At 40.7% G+C, this 22425-nt stretch overlaps 1 protein-coding gene across 2 annotated transcripts in view; it reads left to right on the top strand.

Annotated features, from left to right (window-relative positions):
* Positions 1 to 22425, top strand: part of LAMB4 (laminin subunit beta 4) — an 84537-nt gene that overhangs the window by 40140 nt on the left and 21972 nt on the right. For both annotated transcript variants that reach the window (XM_045578553.1, XM_045578552.1), the window contains exons 16-28: positions 308 to 493; positions 1884 to 1999; positions 2517 to 2637; positions 3210 to 3387; positions 4699 to 4842; positions 6537 to 6768; positions 7447 to 7604; positions 9741 to 9965; positions 10799 to 11019; positions 13216 to 13312; positions 15699 to 16074; positions 19095 to 19255; positions 21758 to 21963. In XM_045578553.1, coding sequence (XP_045434509.1) covers positions 308 to 493; positions 1884 to 1999; positions 2517 to 2637; positions 3210 to 3387; positions 4699 to 4842; positions 6537 to 6768; positions 7447 to 7604; positions 9741 to 9965; positions 10799 to 11019; positions 13216 to 13312; positions 15699 to 16074; positions 19095 to 19255; positions 21758 to 21963 — 2421 coding nt within the window. The remainder of the gene's footprint in view (positions 1 to 307; positions 494 to 1883; positions 2000 to 2516; positions 2638 to 3209; positions 3388 to 4698; positions 4843 to 6536; positions 6769 to 7446; positions 7605 to 9740; positions 9966 to 10798; positions 11020 to 13215; positions 13313 to 15698; positions 16075 to 19094; positions 19256 to 21757; positions 21964 to 22425) is intronic.

Raw genomic sequence — 22425 nt, 5'->3', positions numbered from 1 at the left:
AGCCCAAGGTCATCATCATTGTGGAATTTGCTGAATGCATTAGCACACGGAGTTCTTAAAGTTAAGGTGGTTTCCAGTGACACTGCTTTCAAATCAGTCATCCTGTACGTAACATATGTTCCCAAGCTGCAGACCGAGCACGCCATTCTCAGCTGTATTCTGGCCTGGGTCCTGGATGGAATAATTTATCCGTGACTCAGATGGATCATATATGGAAATATGTGGGTTTCTTTTCTTTTCTTTTCCTCCAAACTTTTCCAGACCTGGACTATCAGCAAAGCTTATGGACATTTCTCTCTGGTTTTAGGGCTCAGTGACTTTTGGCCGGGTGCCTGCCGTTCCCGCTGTTTTCCGAGAGCCAGTTCCCGGGATGCCTGTTACGTGGACAGGGCCTGGATTTGCCAGGGTTCTCCCCGGGACTGGCTTAAGATTTACTGTCGACAACATTCCCTCTCCCATGGACTTCACCGTGGCCATTCGCTATGAAACTCAGGTATCCTTTAAGTCCAATGCTTTCACATGGTAGAAAATGGAAATACATTCTTACACTAAACGTTTCCATCCCAGTCTTGCTAGATATGTTTACCATCAAAGTATTTGCAAAAGAAGTAGAACATCTGGAGAGCATTACACACCAAAGGGTTTCCTACAGATATGAAAGCAACATAGTGAGCCGTATGAACACAAGCTTTATTCCAGGGAGAGACGCTAAAGCTGGAGTTATATATTTAAGGCACTCGATCTAAGGAAGTGGTGATGGAATGTTTGTATAAGAATAATAAATAACTGAAAGAACATAAACCCTGCCTCTCCTGGGACTAAACTTAATAAACTAACATCGTGCAGAGACTCAGACTCCAGGACTGCAGCAGAAGCGGTTATTTGCATTTGTACTTTCCCTGGAAGGAGAGAAACGCTGGAAGCAGGCTGCCCCCTTGTCTCCCATTGCCTTACTACCCTTCCTGGCCTTTAAAGAAGTATCTAGAACAGATTAGGGAACAAATTAGGAAAGTACCTGATCTAAAGCAATAGCTTCTAACCTTTTCTTTGTATCAACTTTTCTTTGATAATCTGAACCCCCACAGACCATCTCCCCTTGAAAATATTTTCTATGGCGGGTGTGGGGGGAATAGGATGATTCCAAAGTCACTCTAGAGACCAAGTCACAAGCTCACTATGTGCTTATGACCAGAGCTGCTGATCCGTTTTGAGAATCTTGATATGACATAATTCTCTGTTTCCCACTTACACTCAAAAGCCAAGGGGCTTCAATGAACTTTGACCTGGTGAGCATGACAAGAAAGTTGTTAAATATACATATATAAATTTTTCCATTGAGAAGGCACATCTCTAACAGCTTTAAAATGCTTTTCCAAATTGTAAGGTTTTCAGAGGATAGCTAATTGGCATATAAACAAATATAAATATATCTGGTAATAAAATAACTAAATCATATAATTTATATAATATATTTATATATCAATATTTACATAATAATGTGAAAAAATACATCTCCTTTTGTGAAGAATTCCAATTTTTTTATTTTTGTCCTATGATTTATGAACATGATCAGTTAACTGCTGCTTTGGAAAGCAGGAGTTAAAGGGGAGATGTATCAGGAATAACAGAGTTCTTTCAAGCTCGTGAACTTTGTAACTATGACCAGAAACAATATGCCTCTACCTGGGTCATAATTCAGACACCAGGGAGTTGGACCTGAGAGTGAACCTCTAAGACTTTTTTCAACTAGAAAATTCTACTTGCCAAATGGGCCCTGGGTTACAAATTCGATTCCATGCAGTATTCATCAGACATATGTTTGTGCATGCAAAACAGGCTCCCACATCCTCACAATGATGTGCTTTTATGTCCTGCCTATCTAGTCCTCAGCTGACTGGGCTGTCCAGATTGTGGTTAACCCCCCTGGAGGCAGCGAGCACTGTACAGGCAAGATCCCACCGCAGAAGCCTCAGTCTTTCGCCTTACCAGCGACCTCAAGGTACGCTCCGGACCTGTCCTCAAACATCGAAGGTTTCCCAGCATTTTATTCATCTATCAGTAACTTGTATTCAGGAACTGAGTGGGAGAAGAGATGTATTAACCCTTTTCCATTCCCTCAACGGCTTTGAGATGTGAGAAAGTGAAATGCTACAAGAATAAGAGTAAAATATTCAGTTGAGTTATCTCAGCTGAGAGTCCGTGAGGTAAAAAGCTACTAATTTTGCTTCATCAGAGATTTGTGGCAAAATAAACCAGAGACCCTGTTGATACTAGCGTGACAGCTAGGATGAAGGACATTTGTATCCTCTTTTCCCCACAGCAGTCATGACAACCCACAGCCAGTGGTTCCTAAGGCTTTGCTCTTTGGTACACGCTGTGAGAGAGCCGTGGAGAGTCTGTGTTTACTGTCCACCCCACATCGCAGCATAGGTGGAAGGCTACCAAACCCCAGGGTCCCTTCCATGACATAACTGTACTTTTGTCATTGCATTTTTGTTTTATTTCTCTTAATACAGAGTCGTGCTGCTTCCCACACCCATCTGTTTAGAACCAGATGTACAATATTCCATAGACGTCTATTTTTCCCAGCCCGTGGAAGGAGGGTCCCACGCTCATTCACACATCCTTGTTGATTCTGTAAGTGCCACAGAGTGCTACTTGGTGGGTGCTGCCTTCTAAACAGCTCCGTCAACATCCCACGTTTAGACTCTCTGGGGAAATGTTTCTTGAGAAGCTTGAATGTATTTGTTTCATTCCAAAAATCACCTATTCTCTCTAAAAGTCACCTAATAGCAATTGCACATCTTACAGAACAGGAGAAAATAGTTGCACGTTGTATGATTACAGACTAAGGCAGTGATTTCCACACCACATTAACACTATGGAATGCCCATGATTTCTTATTACAAGTAGCCTACAGTTGACAGTCTTTTAAACCTAAGACAGATGTATTAGCAAGTTAAAAACATAGTAATAAGGACCCTAAAAAGATACAGGCTCGTTTATCTTCTTTGCCATGGATCCATCAATGAAAATATAGAGTTGAAGGCTTCTTAAAGAAGTTGAAAATCATAAAATATTTAGTCATAAGCAATTTAAAGAACAGAATTTAGTACCTTTTTAGTTATTACTCTCATATATGGATCTTATTTAAAAAAAAAAAAACCTGGAATCTATGAACATGTCTTCTTTTCTTGTTCTTTCGAAAGCTTGGTCTTCTCCCCCAAATCGATGCACCGGAGGTTTTCCACAGCAAGCAGGACTTGGAGGGACACCAGCTGCACTCCTGTGTGGAAATGGCCTCAGAACCAGGAGCCCAGGTGCTCCCCGGCGCCTGTGAAAGGCTTATTGTCAGCGTGTCTGCCAGGCTGCACGATGGGGCAGTGGGTGAGTAGCCCTTAGGAGGCTCCCCTGAAGCATGGATACTCGTAAAAATGCTTTTTGGAACATGAGTGAATCAACGTAATTTATTTTAGCATCTCTTCCAAACAGCCAATCTTGCCCAATGATTAGATACACACAGCAAGCTGTTGATGCGTTGGAATCAGAATGTGCAGTAAAGGAACTGTATAGAAAGAGGAGCCTTGTAGTAGTAGCATTAAGATGCTACAATAGATTTCCGGAATAATAGTCCTAAAAGTGTATCTATTTAGAATCCTGGGACTTTAGGTCTGAAATGAACTCTAAACAACTTCTTTCATCCCCAAACCACTCAGTGACACCATTAGGGTCTAAAAACATTACTTGCCCATTTTGCACTACGTTTGGAGCAGGTTTCTCACCCTCAGTAGTTTCCAAATTTTGGCCTGGATAATACCTTGTTGTGGGGATGGGGTGAGGTCTGTCCTGTACGTTGTAAGATGATTAGCAACGTCTTTATCATCTACCTACCTTGCCCTGGTTGTGACATTCAAAAATGTCTGCAAACTATGACATATGTCCTTTAGGGGCAAAATTCCCCCCAGTTGATATCTACAGTGAGACCCTGATCTTCCTAAGTTCCAGGCATTAAAAACAAAAACAAAACAAAACAAAACAAAAGCCTATGTTTTTATTGATTTCAAAGAGAGGAAGGGAGAGGGAGAGAGGGATAGAAACATCAATGATGAGTGAGAATCATTGATTGGCTGTCTCCTGCATGCCCTCTATTGGGGATCAAGCCCACAGCCCAGGCATGTGCCTTGACCTCCTGGTTACAGGTTGATGCTCAACCACTGACCCACACTGGCTTGGCCCTGGCAAATGCTTTTACTTTTACCCTGAAGGGCTATGTCTTCAGGCTGTCCATAATCTCATGAAAAGTATGGAATAAGAAAATTCAAAGGTATAGACCAGCACTTACATAGATCATCGGGAATTGAAGTAATAATAATAATATCAAGAATAATAACTAAATTGGAACAATTAATTATTAAAACAACTTATTTTAAGCCTTTCATTAACTTAAGTAATGCTTATCGTTGTTATATTTAAGTAATGTTTATTGAGCATTTATTAGATGCCTAGCACTGTTCTAAGTACTTCATAAACATTATCACCTCTAATCCCCATAATCCCACATTATCCCCCTTTCACAGAGAAGGGATTAAGGCCTAGCGAGGTACTACACGAAAGAGAGGTAAAGCAAAGCCACTGCGAGCATGAGGTGCTTCTCTGTCACTTGCTTCACCGCTAACATCGTTCTTTCGTTCCCTGCAGCCTGCCAGTGTCACCCCCAGGGCTCGGTGGGGCCTGTCTGCAGCCCACTCGGAGGCCAGTGCCCGTGTAAGCCCCATGTGACCGGGCGGCGCTGTGACAGATGCTCCGCAGGAAGCTACGGCCTGGGGCAGCACGGCTGTCACTGTGGGTAACAGAAAACAGGTGCTCTTGTTCACAACCTTGGAGTTTCGAAGGGAGGAAAATGGATGTGTGGAGTCTAAAAGGGGAGCAGAGTGGGAATTTGACTACATTACTCAGACTGTCTATGTAGATAAAATGAATTGAAATTTTTTTCTACCGTCCTTCATCTATTCGTTCACTGGGCACTGAGTGTGCAGAGCTCTGTAAGGAAGTGTGAGTGATGAGGAAATCATGGTTACAGTTTACAGTCTGTATTAAATAGATGGTACTCAGGTAGGCTGTGGGACATCATGAAGGGAGTTAGCTGTGCAGACGCAGCTGTGGGATTTGGTCCGTAAGCCAGTGGCTGGAAAGGCCAAAACAAGGGTGAGATGGGGAAGTTGAGGAAGGGGCCAACACTGTGACCAAGATATGATGCTTCCTGATGCTGGGGTTGCAAAGTCTCGGAACTCATTTTATAATCTGCCCTTTACAAAGGACTTGGGTGGGGCTTTACCCACGGTAGTAAATTCAGTTATCCTACGTGTCGACGTATGTAGTTCTCTATTCTACGATGTAAACCATTAGTGAAACTTTGCCACCCCCTGCTTCTATGTTAATGAATACCAATTTGCTCACATCATTAATAGCTTCTGACCCATTCCCTTCCTCAGGATTATAAATCTTGATTAACCTAAACCAGGGGATTGTAACCAACTGCCTTCAGGCTGGTCATCTACAATATTTTATAAAAAAAAAAAAAATTATTGGAACATAAAAAAAAAACACACATTAGTGATACTGTTCCCCACAGAAACCTGTCTTAGGAACCATGAAAACCACCAGGTACATGAATTCTCCTTTCAGGGAGGGAAACAGCTTGTCAGTCATGATTCGGAGAGATGGCACACCTTCCTGGTCATTGCCTGGCTAACAAACTGCCCATCAAACAGCGTGGGTCCATCACCACCTTTTTTTTTCTTAATTGATTTCAGAGAGATAGAAATATCAATAATGAGAGAGAATTATTAATCAGCTGCCTCCTGCACGCCCACTACTGGGGATGGAGCTCAAAACTCAGGCATATTCCCTGATGGGAAATCAAAACTTGACCTTGTTCATAGGTCAATGCTCAATCATTGAGTCATGCCAGCTGGATCATCACTGCTCTTTTTTTTTTTTTAATTGTTTATGGAAATATACACAAAGGAATATATATATATTTCCATGTAGCACCCTGTAAACCAAACAGGCATTACATTTTTTTTTATAGGAAAGATCAAGTAATTCAACAATGTAGCAGGAGAGGGTTGACCCTTTACTATCTTGTCAAGGAAAAAGGAAATGTGACAGTTTTGAGAGGGGTCTCTTACATTTTTTATAGTCTTAAAGTCTGACTCCAAAGATATATGGAAGTCCAAGTCATCCTTAGGAGCACATTACTTGTTCAGTTCCTCTGTATAAACAACACTTATCAAACCCAGTTGCTCACAGCTTACTGTTTGTTGAATGAATTGGTGAGTTGCTATTTTACCAACAGTTACCTGGTGCTCGCTCTGTGCCAGGCTCTGCTCCAGGCACTTTAGAGACTCCCTCTACTCACCTTGATGGGAGTGAGCTGCTAAGTTAGGGAGGGCAGAGTCAGGACGGTACCACTTCCACCAGCATACCATCGACCCCCCAACCCCCACCCACCATGTTCTCTTTGCTTTATCTAGTGTGTCACTGCCACCCTCAAGGCTCAACGAGCACTGTGTGTGACCAAATCACCGGACAGTGCCCCTGCCGGGAAGAGGTGGCTGGCCGCCACTGTGATGGGTGCCTGCAGGGCTATTTTGGATTTCCCAACTGTCAACCGTGCCTTTGTAATTCGTTCACTGAGCTTTGTGACCCAGAAACAGGATTATGCGTCAATTGTGGGGGGTTTACAACTGGAAGAAACTGTGAAAGGTATGGAATTCATGTGTATGGTACTTTTATTTTTATTGATTTTTATTATTTTTAAAAGTATTTTTATTGATTTCAGAAAAGGAAGGGACAGGGAGAGATAGAAACATCAACGATAAAAAAATCATTGATCGGCTGCCTCCTACTCACCCCACATTGGGGATCAAGCCTGCAACCCGGGCATGTGCCCTGATCAGGAAATGAACCATGACCTCCTGGTTCTTAGATCAGTGCTCAACCACTGAGCCATGCTGGCTGGCTGTACTTTTATTTTTAATTTTTTCTTTTGTTCCAATCTTGCAACACTCTCCAAATGACCCCTGAGTAGATACTAACAGTATTGAATGGTTCTTGTGGGTGGGAAGATAAGGTCATTCTGTCATCCTTCAAAATCTGTTATAAACCAGAGAGTGTCTGATTAATTTATTAACAAGCATTTGCCTGGCTCCTTGCTTTTTTATATTCCTGAAATAGGACACTAAAATTGAGTGCTATTGTATGGAGTTTAATGACTATACCATGGGACTTTCAACAGCAAAAAATCCTCTTGTAGAGCAAAAAAGCATCTTCTAAAAAATTGAGTCTCCAGAGCTGCATGGTCCTAATGCATAGCAAATGCACACTGGCTAACATGTAAGCTTTTCCTGGGAACGTTTTGGTGAAAATAAATTGCCTTGACAGATGCATCGATGGTTACTATGGAAATCCTTCTTCAGGACAGCCCTGCCATCCTTGCCCATGTCCAGATGTTCCCTCGAGCAATCAGTACTTTGCCCATTCCTGTTACCGGAATCCTTGGAACTCAGATGTAATCTGCAATTGTGCTCAAGGTTATACAGGTAGGCAGGAGACTTTGTGATGGTTGTTTTGCTTCTATTTCACAGGGCTATCTGAAAAGTAATCCCATGTTAATAATTTATCTACCTTGGCCCAATGAATGTTGCAGGATATAAGTTAATGGTAAGAAGACACAATGTGGCCGAAACCGGTTTGGCTCAGTGGTAGAGCGTCCGTCTGCGGTCTGCGGACTGGGAGGTCCCAGGTTCCATTCCGGTCAGGGGCATGTGCGTTGGTTGCGGGCACATCCCCAGTAGGGGGTGTGCAAGAGGCAGCTGGTCGATGTTTCTCTCTCATCGACGTTTCTAGCTCTCTATCTCTCTCCCTTCCTCTCTGTGAAAAATCAATAAAATATATTAAAAAATTAAAAATAAAAAAGAAGACACAATGTGGTAAATTGCTGCTTTAGAAACAAAGAATTTGAATGATTCAAAAACCGATGACAATTTAAAATTCATCCCACTGAGCTATAAATTTTATTATCATTTTGGAAAACTAACTGACCAAATGAGTTTATATCAAATTAATTTATTTAAAATAAAATCATCACCTGTTAAGATATATATGTGATGAAGTAAATATATGTGATACAGTACATTAGGTATAACATAAGCAGTTATAAAGTAAATAATAACCAGTCCAATGTTTTCTTCGTATAATTCTGACCAATCAATTTGACTGGCATTTTACAGATACAACTAATTTTTTCAGAAGTCTGGAAGCACTAATTTGAGCATTGAATGGAGACTGCATAAGTTAATATTTGTATCTGTTGCTCAATAATTGTATTGTGCCGAGACCGGTTTGGCTCAATGGATAGAGCGTCGGCTTGGGGACTGAAGGGACCTGGGTTCAATTCTGGTCAAGGGCATGTACCTTGGTTGCGGGCATATCCCCAGTAGGGGGTGTGCAAGAGGCAGCTGATCGATGACTCTCTCTCATCAAAGTTTCTAGCCTTCTATCTCTCTCCCTTCCTCTCTGTACAAAATCAATAAAATATATATATAAAAAATAATTGTATTGTGCATAGTTTAAGCATGAGTGTAAACATCTAATGTAAACAAAGAAAAAAAACTTATGAAGTCCACTTGATTTAATCACACTTAGAAATATAGTGCTCATATTTTCTTCAGTGATAATTACCATAATGATAATAAATGACATGAATAATATTTTTATTATCTCTATGGTTACACATCTGTTACTTGTCTTTTCTCTTAATAGTTTCTTCTCTCTGTACACTTTGGCTTGGTTGACCATTTTTGTATTGATTTTAGACAGGAAGGGAGAGGGAGAAAGAGATAGAAACATTAATGATGAGAATCATTGATTTGCTGCCTCCTGCGCGCCTCCCACTAGGGATTGAGCCCACAACACAGGCTTGTATCCTTAACTGGAATTGAACCCAGGACCCTTCAGTCCGCAGGCCAACATTCTAACCACTGAGCCAAACAGCCAGGGCTTAGTTAGCCATTTTTTTTTTTTTTTTAAGAACTTGGCTCCCAGAGCATTTCTAAATGGGATGAACCAAAATGTGGTGAGTAGACCCACAGTTTGGACACCTAAACAAGTGCAGTTGCCTCATGGTTGGATGGGCAAATAGTAAAGGAGAGAGAGATGGTTTCTCCATCCAATGCTCAGTAAGAGCACCCTCTTAGGCTCATATATCGAGGAAACTACTCTCAGCCATCCTCACTGCTAGACACCTATCTCAGGCTGCTGCTGTTCCCCCTCCACGACCAGATTGGATGAGCCCTGGGGTACACTATTTTGACCCTGATTCTATAAGGATCCAGAGGTCTGTGCTCACAACTCAGGTTTTAAGAAAGACCAGAATCCATTCATCACCAAAGACATTTCAGCCCTGGATAATCATTTTACCCTCTGAATGAATAATAAGTTAAAATGAATGTTTTGTTTTAAATTAGAACACTTTTATTTATTCATCCTTAATGTGTGACCCTCATTATCCCTAGAGTTGCCCAATTATTCTCTATTTATACCAATCTCCACCCCCTTCACCCCCCCCAAACACACACACACACACACACACACACACACACACACGCACACACACACACACGCACGCACGCACGCACCTCTATCACCTCATTCCCTTTTTTCTCTCCATCGTTCAGGTAAGCAGTGTGAAGAATGTTCTTCTGGTTTCTATGGAAATCCCAGAATTTCTGGAGCACCTTGCCAGCCATGTGTCTGCAACAACAACATTGATGTTACTGATCCAGAGGCCTGCAGCCGAGTAACAGGGGAATGCCTCAAATGTCTGCACAACACGCAGGGGCCAAACTGCCAGCTTTGCCGACCAGGTTACTTTGGGTCAGCCCTCAATCAAACCTGCCAAAGTAAGTCTGCAAGGCTCCTGGGGGGGAGGGCTGGGGGGTTGTGGCGGCAGAGCAGAAGCTCATGAGTGTTGTAGCAGCTCTCCCATGCCCGTTTCAGTTAGGCCTGGGGTGTCAGCACCTTCTGGGTGATGGGCTTGGACACTGCACTCATCAGCAGAAACGGGTGCAGCTATAATACACTCACTGGTGTCATTAGTTTGCCTTCTCTGACTATTGCTCTAGTGGATTTTGAGCATTATTCCTCTGAGGATGGCCTAATGTGCACTGAGCCAGAGTCATTTAGGGGTGGGGATGAGGCATTAAAATGCAGATTCCTACTCTGTACCTCAGATCCATGGAATTGACACTCTGGGAGTGAGATGCACGAATATGCATTGTGACAAGCTCATCAAATGACTTTAATGTATAAATACGAGAATCACTGATGTAGAAGAGGACATAGGTTTAATTCTAGAATAAAGAAAGAGGAGAATTAAACTTCCCTTTTTAAGGAGATAACAGTTGGGTGATATTTCAGTTCACCCAATTTAGTAAACCATTTGGTTTCAGATCTTTCACATAAACGGAACTTGGGTGAATGTCATGAGGGAAATGGTGAGATTTGCAGTCTTTCAGTGTACTATGTGAGCTCTTCGAACACAGTAGTCACAACCATATGAAACTGCTGCTCTGGGTGATCAACAACAGTTGAACGGGTACAACCTACTTAATTCTTTGATAAATTCTGTACTGTGTAAGGTATTGAGCCCTTTGGAGAAATAACACAAGTCTCTATGTTTGCATGGGTTGTTGAAAGCTAGTGTTGTCACTGAATTTACCTCTTGTTATCTCAGGATGCTCCTGTCATCCTTCTGGCGTGAATACCTCTGAGTGTCCACCTAACCAGGGAGCTTGCATTTGTGACCCAGACTCTGGCACATGCCCGTGTCTGCCCAACGTCACGGGGCGGACCTGTGACCATTGCGCTGATGGATACTGGAATCTCATCCCTGGCAGAGGATGCCAGCCATGTGACTGTGACTCCCGGACCTCGCATGGGAGCCACTGTGACCAGGCAAGATACTTTAAAGTTACTAAGCTCATCTTGTCTATTTCCTGCCCCTTTTCTAGAATCAGCCATTTCTTCAAGAAGTGCTGTTTCCTGTAGTTGAGGAATGGCACTAGAAACCAAGACCTGGGCACCCGATGACCATGTCTGTTTATGGGCTCCCCTCCACGCCTCACACCCGCAACTGCCAAACGTGGAACAAATTGGTAGATCTCCACATGACAGCTTGACTTCCTAATTCAGGAGGAACCCCTAATGCTCATGGCATCACTCTCTGGCATGCTTCTTAGACCTTTTGGGAAGCATAGTTGTAGCAGCCCTCCACAAAGAGAGCAGTTCAGTCATGGAGATTGAGGGAAGCCTGTGAAGCTGAAAGTCAGATGGTGCTGGTTTAACCAAAGAGCCCCTTACAACAAGAAGATTTGGGGTTGTCTGACCCAAAGGGAACTCCTAGGGGAAGGCTGCTCTTTACAACAAGAAAACACTTTCCCTCGAGCACAGAGGACACATAAGAATGTTTAAGTTCTCAGCTGTTTAAGCAACTGTGATAAATTCCTCTATCTCAGCCAGAAGGCGGTCCCCAGTGCCTTCTTGCAGAGAGATCCAAACGTGCCATCCAGCATTTTCATCAACAATTTAAGACGGAGTTGGAGAAACAGGCTTATCAGATTTGTGGATATTGCAAAGTTGTAAGCTAATGTGATAAAGACAGAACAAGAGACAAGATATCCTCACAGGCTGTCTTGTTGTCTGGAAACAAGATGAGATATTAAGGGGATACAAGTGAGATTTTGCAATTGTGTTTTTAAAATTTGCATAAATATTGGGTGAGAGTAATAACTTGGCACCAGCTCATGCGAAAAAACACTTGAGGATTTTCATTGTGTGCTTCAAGTGAGCCAGCTGTGTGGATGAGCTGTCAAGGAGGCGATGCCCATTCAGGCTGGAGTAGGCGGGGGGGGGGGGGGGGGGGCGGCGGGCGGGGGAGTATACCCAGGTTCAGGGCAGTCTTTGTCCCACCCACTGTCCTCTGTACTAGCCAAATGGCTCCATGAGTATAGTTGTCATTTCTGAGTGCTACATTTCAAACGTTATATTAGCAAACTAATATGTGTCCAAAAGAAGACAACAGGATAGTGGCATAGAACCATGCTTCTCTCTGATGAAGGCTTGAAGAAATTAGGGGTGGTCAGCCTGAAGAAGAGCAGCAAACACAAGTTGCAAATGACTATCTACAGTTGGGAAGAGGACTGAAAGAGGAAAGAGGGAGGCTGCCAGTTTTGTGCAACCGTAAGACAGGCTTCAGAACAATGGGGCAAGCTACAAGGAGCAGATTATACATCAGTTTTATCAAGCATTGCCCAACAATCAAGGACAACCAGCATTATGACAGCCTTCATGAGCAACAAGGGCCCCTTACCTCTCTACATTTGAACAGAAGCTAGTGGTTACTCCAAAGATGGGTAGCAACATAGTCGATGCAGTCACTTTGGTAATCAAGCTACTTACTCACTGGAAGATACTGGTAGAGTTGTTTAAGCCAATTTGGTTCGTATAACCTAGGGCCACTATACTAGTGATTTGCTTCTATATTTTTATCTTGTTAATTTTGCAGCCTCCTCAATTTTCAAAAAAGATGGTTAAGAATCCGATGGGGATGGTACAAAAACATTCAACCCCGCTTCCCAAAACACAGCTAAATAACTATTATTAAATGATCAAATTTCAAGTGCAAAAAAAAATGTTTGTTGAGCAAAACACTGTCCCAACTGGGAGAAACTCCATCGGACATTTCATCATGGAAACATTATTTGCCAAATTAATTGATGAATGTTAGTCCAGGTCTTTAGCCGCTCTGTGTTTTGGGGAAACTCCCATAACTGCAGAGGAAAAGAATGTGGCCCATTTCCCATTATGTGTTTTGTTTTCATTTACATCTGTGTATGTTTCCCAGTTTGGGGCCACCTGTCCTTGAACAGCTGGAAGCAGGCGGTATATTCAAGAGCCCTAAGCCAAAACACATTAACTCCTGATCCTTGGTACTGTCAGGGGTGGGTGCTGGCCGTGGGAATCATCCTTCCTCTGACTTTGCACAGCTGAATGTTCTAACTCACTGGAGGGAAAACTGTTTTTTATTAAAATTCGTCTTTTTTCTTAAGATCAGAAAGCTTGTCAATTCCTCACCCATGAATGTTCTCACAGGTTACAGGCCAGTGTCCGTGCAAATTAGGCTACAGTGGGAAACGCTGCAGTGAGTGCCAGGAAAATTATTATAGTGATCCACTTGGGCGATGTATCCGTAAGTATTGCTATTTCTAAAAACATGAGTACAGCCCTAACCGGTTTGGCTCAGTGGACAGAGCATCAGCCTGCGGACTGAAGGGTCCCAGGTTCGATTCTGGTCAAGGGCATTACCTTGGCTGTGGGCATGTACCCAGTAGGGGGTGTGCAGGAGGCAGCTGATCAATGTTTCTCTCTTATCAATGTTTCTAACTATCTCTCCCCCTTCTTCTCTGTAAAAAAATTTAATAAAATATATTAAAAAAATAAAAATAAAAGCATGAGTACAGCCAATCTAGTCCTACCACGAGCATGCTATGAACCAACTGACTTTCAAACTCCTTTATTTTCTAGAAAACTAAAAAAGTTTAATTCCATTTTGAAAATATTTTTTTGTAGCCCTATAAAAAGAAAGATTTTTTTTTCTTCTGTACTAAAACTTTAGGCCGTATTAAATATTAGCCTAGATTCAAACTTGTAGCCTATATTAACATTCCTCAAAGTCATTAAAATGAACAGGCCTGTGAAATCAGAACTGGTATCCAATTTCTGCTCTTTGGAAGCATGTTGACATGCTACTCTGGAGTGAATTACAGGCTGGGTTACGGCTCCCAGGAATCCAGCAGAGGCTTCCTCAACGTGGCTCTCATAACTCTGGGCCTACCACATAATCACTTACTCATCTACTCTACAACGTTCCTAGAGTGCCTACTGCGTACTCTAGGAAGTGAACATGTAAGACAGGCCCTAACCACATGGAGCGTGCGTTCTAGTGCCTCTCCTGCCATGTCTCAGTGTTCGCAGGACTCAGACAAGTGCATCTAATAGCACTTCCTGCAGAGATGGAAGTGTCTACGTCTGCGCCATCCAGTGTAGGAGCCATTAGCCACGTGTAGCTGTTGAGCATTTGCAATGTGGCAAGTGACAAAAACAATAGTTTATTTTATTGAATTTGTTTAAATCTCTCAATAGCCAGGTGTGGTGAGTAGCTATTTTATTGGAAGGACAGGTTTAATGTCTGGATTATGTCCTAGGAGAAAGGATGTTTTTGCATCTCTATTTAAAGTCAGCTTCCAAAAAGAAGTCAATCCCAAGAAATCACACATGTGATGGGCTTATCATCGTGTCACCTCTACTTATATTGTACCTCTTTCCTCCTTTCCATTTTTTCATAAATGTGCTTTTGTCACACACACACACACACACACACACACACACAAAAGCCTGCATTTTCTTGTCCCACTTAAATATATATTCTGGATGGTTTTCCCCAGTCCCACGCAGTTTTCTAAGTGGAATTACTACTTTAAAAACCAGGGAGAAATTTTGGTTCTTGGAAAAATCTGTCTTCCAGAGTTCCTTTCCTTGGGTCCCTTTAATATTTCAGCAGTCTCATTTTATAAAAATGCTTTCGTCTCTTATAGAGAAAACTTTGCAAATGGTCAACTAAAGCCGCAGACTCCACTAAAACTCCTGGAGAAGAATGGTTAGCTAGGGGGAGCCTTGGCTTCCAGCTGGGGGTGTGACTTGGTGCCACCCCCTGGCCTCTGGACCAAAGCAAACCTGCCAGACAGATGTCTAGTGGAGGGGCCTAATGTGTTAATCAGTCTTTATTTGTAACTGGCATTCCTTTATTCAAGCTGGCAAATGCATTTTTAATTCGCTTGTTCCTTACAATTCGTGCAATGGCATAGGCTAGTGATCCCCTGGCCTTTTGGAAACTGAAGTAACTTCAGTAGCTCTCCCATCCTCCATCCTTAGGCTTAAATACAAAAATCGAGTTAACTAAAATGCATGTAGCATAGGGTGGTGTGTTCTTTATTAAGACAAATTTATTCTTCTCCCTTTTTTAAAAATATATTTTTTTTTATTGATTTCAGAGAGGAAGGGAGAACTGGGATTGGGTGATAGGGGACGTGGGTGCCACCAGGCTGAGGCCCCCGCCCCACAGGTTGCCCACACACAGAGGGCGACCTGCAGTGGGGGCAAAGGCAGGGAGCAGTTGATAACAGCGACCTCTTGGTCCCTTCCCCCAGCCATCAGACACCGATTACCCAGTGGCTAACAGGGAACCAGGAGTGGGTGACAGCAGGGGGCGGGGCCAGCTGTGGGCAATTGGGGAAGATGGCCCTGGTAGTAGGCCAGGCCTAGGGACCATATTCCTGCACGAATTTCGTGCACTGGGCCTTTAGTATCTATATAAAAACTATAAACTGATTCATTGGTGGAATGAAAAGAAGAATGCTGCATTTTAATGACCATTGCACAGATCTCTGAAATTATACTGGTTTTAAGTGTTCACCTTAGAAATGGGAATTGGGGAGATTCTCAAGGTCTTTATTCTTGAGCTAGTTATAAGCAAAAAACCAGGTGATGACATCTCTGTTCATTCTCTCTCTCTTTAGCATGTGACTGCAACAGGGAAGGTACCCAGAAGCCCATCTGTGACCGGGACACTGGCATGTGTCACTGCCGGGAAGGTGTCAGCGGCCAGCGGTGTGACCACTGCGCACGGGGTCATGGCCAGGAATTCCCTGCTTGTCTTCGGTGTCACTCATGCTTTGATCAATGGGACCACACCATTTCTTCCCTCTCTAGTGCAGTGCAAGGGTTAATTAGGCTGGCTGCTAACATGCAAGATAAAAGAGAGACCCTGCCTGTCTGTGAGGCTGACTTCAAAGGCCTTGGAGAGAACATGTCTGAAATAGAAAGGATTTTAAAACATCCTGTTTTCTCATCTGGGGAATTCTTAAAAGTCAAGGATTATCATGACTCTGTTCGGTAAGATTTGTGCTCAAGCAATAAATAGTGAAGTTCCTGATTTATCTTAACTTCTACTTTAACAGCCTTCAGTTTAGAAAATGTACTTAAATGTGTGATAACACTAGAGAAATAGGATAATAAATCCAGTTAATAGACTGGTAATTATATTTGTCTCTTTTTTAAAAATAATTTTTATTTTTAAATTACAGTTGACATACATTATTAATTTAGTTTCAGGTATACAACACAATGATTAAACACTTATATAACTTATTATGTGATCTACTGCCCATTTGACACCATACATATTATAGTAATTACAATATTATTGACTATCTTCCCTATACTGTACTTTACATCTCCATGACAATTCTTAACTGCCAATTTGTACTTCTTAATCCCTTCACTTTTTTCACCCATAACCCTAACCCAGTGGTCAGCAAACTTACTAGTCAACAGAGCCAAATATCAACAATACAACGATTCAAAGTTCCTTTGAGAGCCAAATTTCTTTTGAACTTCTTCTAATGCCACTGCTTCAAAATAGACTCGCCCAAGCAGTGGTGTTTTGTGGAAGAGCCACACTCAAGGGGCCAAAGAGCCGCATGTGGCTTGTGAGCCGCAGTTTGCCAACCACTACCCTAATCCTATTCTACGTGGCAACCATCAAAATGTCCTCTGTATAAGTCTGTTACCAATCTGCATGTTTGTTTATTTTGTTTTTCAGATTCCACATATAAGTGAAATCAAATTATATTTTTCTTTCTCTGTTTCACATATCTCACTCAGCACAACACCCTTTAGGTTCATCCATGTTGTTGCAAGTGGCAAATTTTATTTGTTTTTTATGGCTGAGACATATTTCATTATATATATAATGAAATATGTCTCCATTATCCATTCTTTATCCATTCATCTAAGGAACGCTTAGATTGCTTTCTTATATTGGCTATTGTAAATAATGCTGCAATAAACATATGAAAGCATATGTTTTTTCAATTTAGTGTTTTGGATTTCTTCAGATAAATACCCAGAGGTGGAATTGCTGGGTCATTGGCTGTCTCTTGTTATAGCCTGTATTTTAAAGTCTGTTTTGTCTGGTATAAATATTGCTATCCCAGCTTTTTCTCATTTTCATTTTCATGAAATATCCTTTCTCTTTCAGTTTGTGTGTATATTTCAATCTGAAGTGAGTCTCTTGTAGACAACATAAGTAAGGGTCTTGTTTTGTTATCCATTCAGCCATGGTACATTTTTAGATTGGAACATTTAATCTATTTACATTTAAACTAGTTATTGTCATTTTACTATTCATATTTTTATCCTTTTTCTTCTTCTTCTTAAAGAAAACCCTTTATTATTTTTTACTAGAGGCCTGGTGCATGAATCCGTGCATGAGTGGGGTCCAGCCAACCCACCCCAATTAGGGCCAGGCGCAAGAGGCCCCGGGCAGCTGGTGGACTGGGCCCACCCCTGGTTGAAGGGACAATTTGCATATTATCCTTTTATTACCCTGTTTCCCCAAAATTAAGACAGTGTCTTATATTAATTTTTGCCCCCAAAGATGCGCCAGGTCTTATTTTTCCATGAAGAAGAATATGGTACACATTTATTGTTAAATGAAAATAAAGGAAATTTATTATCTGTATACGGTATGGTAGTACGGTAGTTGTCAACACAAACCAGACAAACTGTGAATCCTACAGTATCAAGAATTTACTCATTTATTCAATGACAATCATGTCATCATCTTCTGGAACATCATCATAGCAATCCAATTCCTGAATTTCCTGGTGAATTTCTTGTGACTCCATTTCTTTCAGAATCAGTGGACCAAATCTCTCATGTTTAGCCTAGGGGGGGCCTTATTTTCGGGCGATGCTTTATATTTCACTCAGAAGGAAACCTGTAAGTACCGTAGGTCTTATTTTCAGAGGATGTCTTATTTTCAGGGAAACACAGTATATAGGACTACAGGCTCAATCCACAAAATTCCTGCAAGAGTAGGCCTTCACAGCCACAATTGCCTGGATCCCTCCCTTGCAGCTAGGGCTGCAGCCCCAGATTCATCCCGGAAGGATGTCCTGAAGGATGTCTGGTCTAATTAGCATATTATGCTTTTATTATTATAGATTATTATATATAATAGTGTTTGGTGGTGATGAATTTCTTTAGCTTTTATATATATATATATGTAATATATATATATATATATATATATATATATATATATATATCTTGGAAGCTCTTTATATGTCCTTCAATTCTAAATTATAGCTTTGCTGGGTAAAGTAATCTTGGTTGGAGGTCCTTACTTTCCATTACTTCAAGTATTTCATGCCAGTCCCTTTTGGCCTACAAAATTTCTGTTGAAAAATCAGCTCATAGTCTGATGGGAGCTCTCTTGTAAGCAACAAACTGCTTCTCTCTTGCTGCTTTGTCTTTAACCTTTTGCATTTTAATTATGATGTGTCTTGGTGTGGGCCTCTTCGGGTTCATCTTAGTTTGCAGCATCAGAGAAGAAGGTGATGGCAAATGAAAACACACAAGGTACACTCGCCAACAAGGACCCTCCTTGTCACTTGTGATCATTGAAAGTTAAGACCATGTACAGAAGTGGCACTAAAAGGAGCCTTGCTGGAAGCAGACTTATTCTAAATGAAGAACTGATATTTCCCCTTGGCTGGGCAGGGGCTGTGTGTTGAGAGCTGAATGCAGATTTGCTCTCTTAGACTGATCTAAATGAGCCATGTTTGAATACATGTTTTTGAAAACCCAAAAGCAAAGGGAGACAGAATAAGTATAAACAGTTGATACTGAAAGATTCAAAACCTTTTTTATTCTGCTAGACCCTGGGGTCTGATCATTTTTTAAGTGAGCAATGAAATATCCCAGTTATCAAGAAAGAGATAAGCCATAAACTAATTTTCATTTGGTGGGGAAATGCATTCTAATTTTGAGGTAATTGCCTAATAATGAGGGCCATCTATCAAATGTAATACAAGCTTCACCATGCTTACTCTCATTTTCTCCTATAGGAAACAAATCATGCATCTAGGTGAACAACTGAAAACAGTATATGAATTTCAAGACCTGGAGGAAACAATAGTGAAAAGGAGGAATGAATCAGATTTCTTACTTGAAAATCTTCAGGGAGAAATTGATTTGTACTCCCGTGTCCATAATGCAAGCATTGTGGGTAAGAGAGAAAATGCACTTCAACTGTCTGTTTCTGGACAAATGTTTATAAAATCCATAGTACATTCCATTAGTGAGTCATCCTATGCTTACTGCCATAGCACCCCAGCACTTCAGAACATGGAAACACACCCATTGAAAACATTATTTGTATATGAATATTTCAACTTTTTAAACATTGCAGAACCTAGATAGTATTTGCTCAAAATAACAAATGACTGATACTAAACAAATACCAAAGCAACCTTCTAGAGCCAAACCGTTCAAGTGGTCTTGTGAAATCAGCAACTTAGAAATGCTAACATAAAAGAGAAATTTTTCTATGGTATGTTATCCTGAGTATAAGCCACTCCATTCCCAGCAACCATAAATGCAAAGGCATATGAAGCAAAAAAGACTTTTTCATAAGGACTTTGCAGGGGTGTGGGAGTTATGTAACATACTAGAAGCCCACAATTCACATTGCATAGCTCTTAAAAGTGAATGGGAGCTGTGTCGAAGCCAAGATCAATTTGGAAAAGAAATGGAACTCTGAAGCAAACCTTGGATTAGCTCTTCTTCTGATCTCTGATGAGGTCTGTTATACTTGGAAATGAACAACTTGATATACTACCAGGAGAGGCAGCACTGAACTTGTTCACACCTAACCCGTCTAATTGGGAGGTAAAGCGCAAATATGCATGAAACTCTCCTTTGAAGGCCATAATACGGTCTGATATCTCTGCCTTATGTGTATGCTCCTGTCTTTCATCTGATCTTGATCTTGTAGCGAAAAAACACATGACAATTATGACCCTAAAGGAAGACTTAATTTAGTGAAGTAACCATCCATGATACTCAATAAATCCTATGTCAAGAATAAGGAATTCGTTCTGATTCCTAATCTGGAAGAAGGTGCCCACGGAGAGAACTGGAAGTCCACCAGCAGTCGCCCACGCCAGGTAGAAGAATGGAAAACTGCCCTCAGGCATGCCTCTCAAACTTGCAGTCCAATAGCAGTTTTTGAAGTTTTCCTCAATGCCTGATCGCTGGGGAGTTGAACACGCAAAGTGCTTGTCCTGAAGTTATTGCAATCTAGTGGGGAGACGGGCACATAAACAATTGCAAACAAAAAGACTATATTAGGGCATCTTTCGATTGCTTGTAAGACAGAGCAGTGAAAATGAAATTCCTTCTGAGTTTATTTGAAAAGGCTTCAGGGAGTAGGTGACAATTGAATTGGGCTTCACAGAATGAAGATAAATTTGCCAGAAAAAGGGAAGAAAATCATTCCAAGTAATAGGAACATGGTTTTGTTTTATGATAAATGGAAATCATGTGTGTTAAGGATATGTTAGTGTAAGAACCAGGAAGGTTTAAAAGATGAGGAATGGTTGTTGCCTGGATTCTGGTTATATAGGGTGCAAAGAAAAGGACCTTGTGCCTCTGTTTCCTAAAATATGGAGTTATAGTTTATAGTCCTAATATACCATCATTTACATGAAAAAATACCGTATTATTTTAATGAGTTTGCATTTTAATAACAATATGAAAAATATAGAGAAGTGCTTAATATAGACATTGGCTCCATAGTCAAACTACCTGGCTTCAAATCCTGACTTTATACTTGGAAATGGACAACTAGCAGTGAGACCTTAGGCAAATAGATGACTTCATCAGAGCCTGTTTTCTCACAAGGTGAGGGTGATCATAGTGATAAACATCTCACATGTGCTGTGAGGAGGTTAAGGAAGAACACTGATAGGAAGCGCAGGCCTATAGAAACCACTCTAAATGTGAGCTATTGTCATCAGCCTCAACATCAGAGGTGAGCAAAAGACAGCCTGCCAGCAAATCCTACCCACAGCTGGTCTCTGTGAATAAAGTTTCATTAGAAGACAACCTCCCCTATTTATTTACTATTGTCTGCTGCTGCTTTCACACAACAATGGCAGAGTTGAGTCATTGTGACAGAAGCACTATGGCCGGGGAAACCTACTAAAACACTTATCCCCCGACTCTTCGCAGAACAAGTTTGTCCACTCCCACTCTATAAAATTAGGTGAATTTAGTTGGTTCAGTACATTAGGGGTCATAATGAATGCATAATTAATACATTTGTGAAACGCTTTACAAAATATTTTCATATCTCACTCAATCCTCACAAATTATTATCACCAATTTACAGATAAGGAAACTCAATCTAAGAGATTAAACCATTTGCTCAAGGACCTAGCCAGACAGAAAAAGGTGAACCAACACTCAAATCCATGTCTGCAGATTTGAATCTTAATGTTTTACATCTATCATATCTATATCTATATCTATATCTATATCTATATATAATATCCTACATCTAATCCTTCCTCATAGGAGTGTAAATTCAAAGAAGAGAATGTTGACTTTTTATACTGTCATTAAGACAATTATAGTGGCCAAATTGTGAAATAATTATCTTGATAGCCAATGTATAATTTCATTTGTTTTCAAAACATTTATCTTACCTCAATTTATGTTGATGTAGATTTCTCAGAGAACATCAAGAAGTATTATCACAGATCATCATCTGCTGAAAAAAGAATGAGTGAAACTACTTCCATCATAAATAACTCTGAGAAAACTAGGATTGACTTACTTACCATCTTAGATACATTAACCTCAAAAGAAAACTTGTCATTGGAAAAATTAAAACAGATTAAGATACCAGATATCCAAATACTGAAGGAAAAGGTAAATATTCATACAGTGTAGTAAAAATGTTTGTGGCTTCTACTTGGTCTCTTCAATTATATTTTCCTATCTTACATCTTATTTCTTTTCTATTTATTTTGTAAATATATAAATACATATAACATATATAAATGCTCTGTTAACAATATATAAATAAATAAATATATTTATTTTTTATTTAAGTCAAAGTTTAAGAATAATCAGAGTAAAAACTGTGCTTTCGTTTTATTATTTTATATTATTTACTATTTCCCAAAGGGTATAGACTTTTCTTTCTGCCTCATTATGAGTAAAAGGTAAATTTTATTTATTTAAAGGAAATTAACAGGGAAATGCTAGACATTTGACAATTTCCCCAAAAACTGTAAGTATAAAAATGACACTAATTGGCACAATGCTGATAGCAAATAATTTAGATGCTGATTCAGTTACCTAGGAAACATTTAATGGGTCACATCTATA

The sequence above is a fragment of the Pipistrellus kuhlii genome, unplaced genomic scaffold (genome assembly GCF_014108245.1).
Source record: "Pipistrellus kuhlii isolate mPipKuh1 unplaced genomic scaffold, mPipKuh1.p scaffold_m20_p_10, whole genome shotgun sequence".
NCBI lineage: Eukaryota > Metazoa > Chordata > Mammalia > Chiroptera > Vespertilionidae > Pipistrellus > Pipistrellus kuhlii.
Note: the sequence above shows the minus strand (reverse complement) of the source record. Positions and strands in the feature narration are given on the sequence as shown.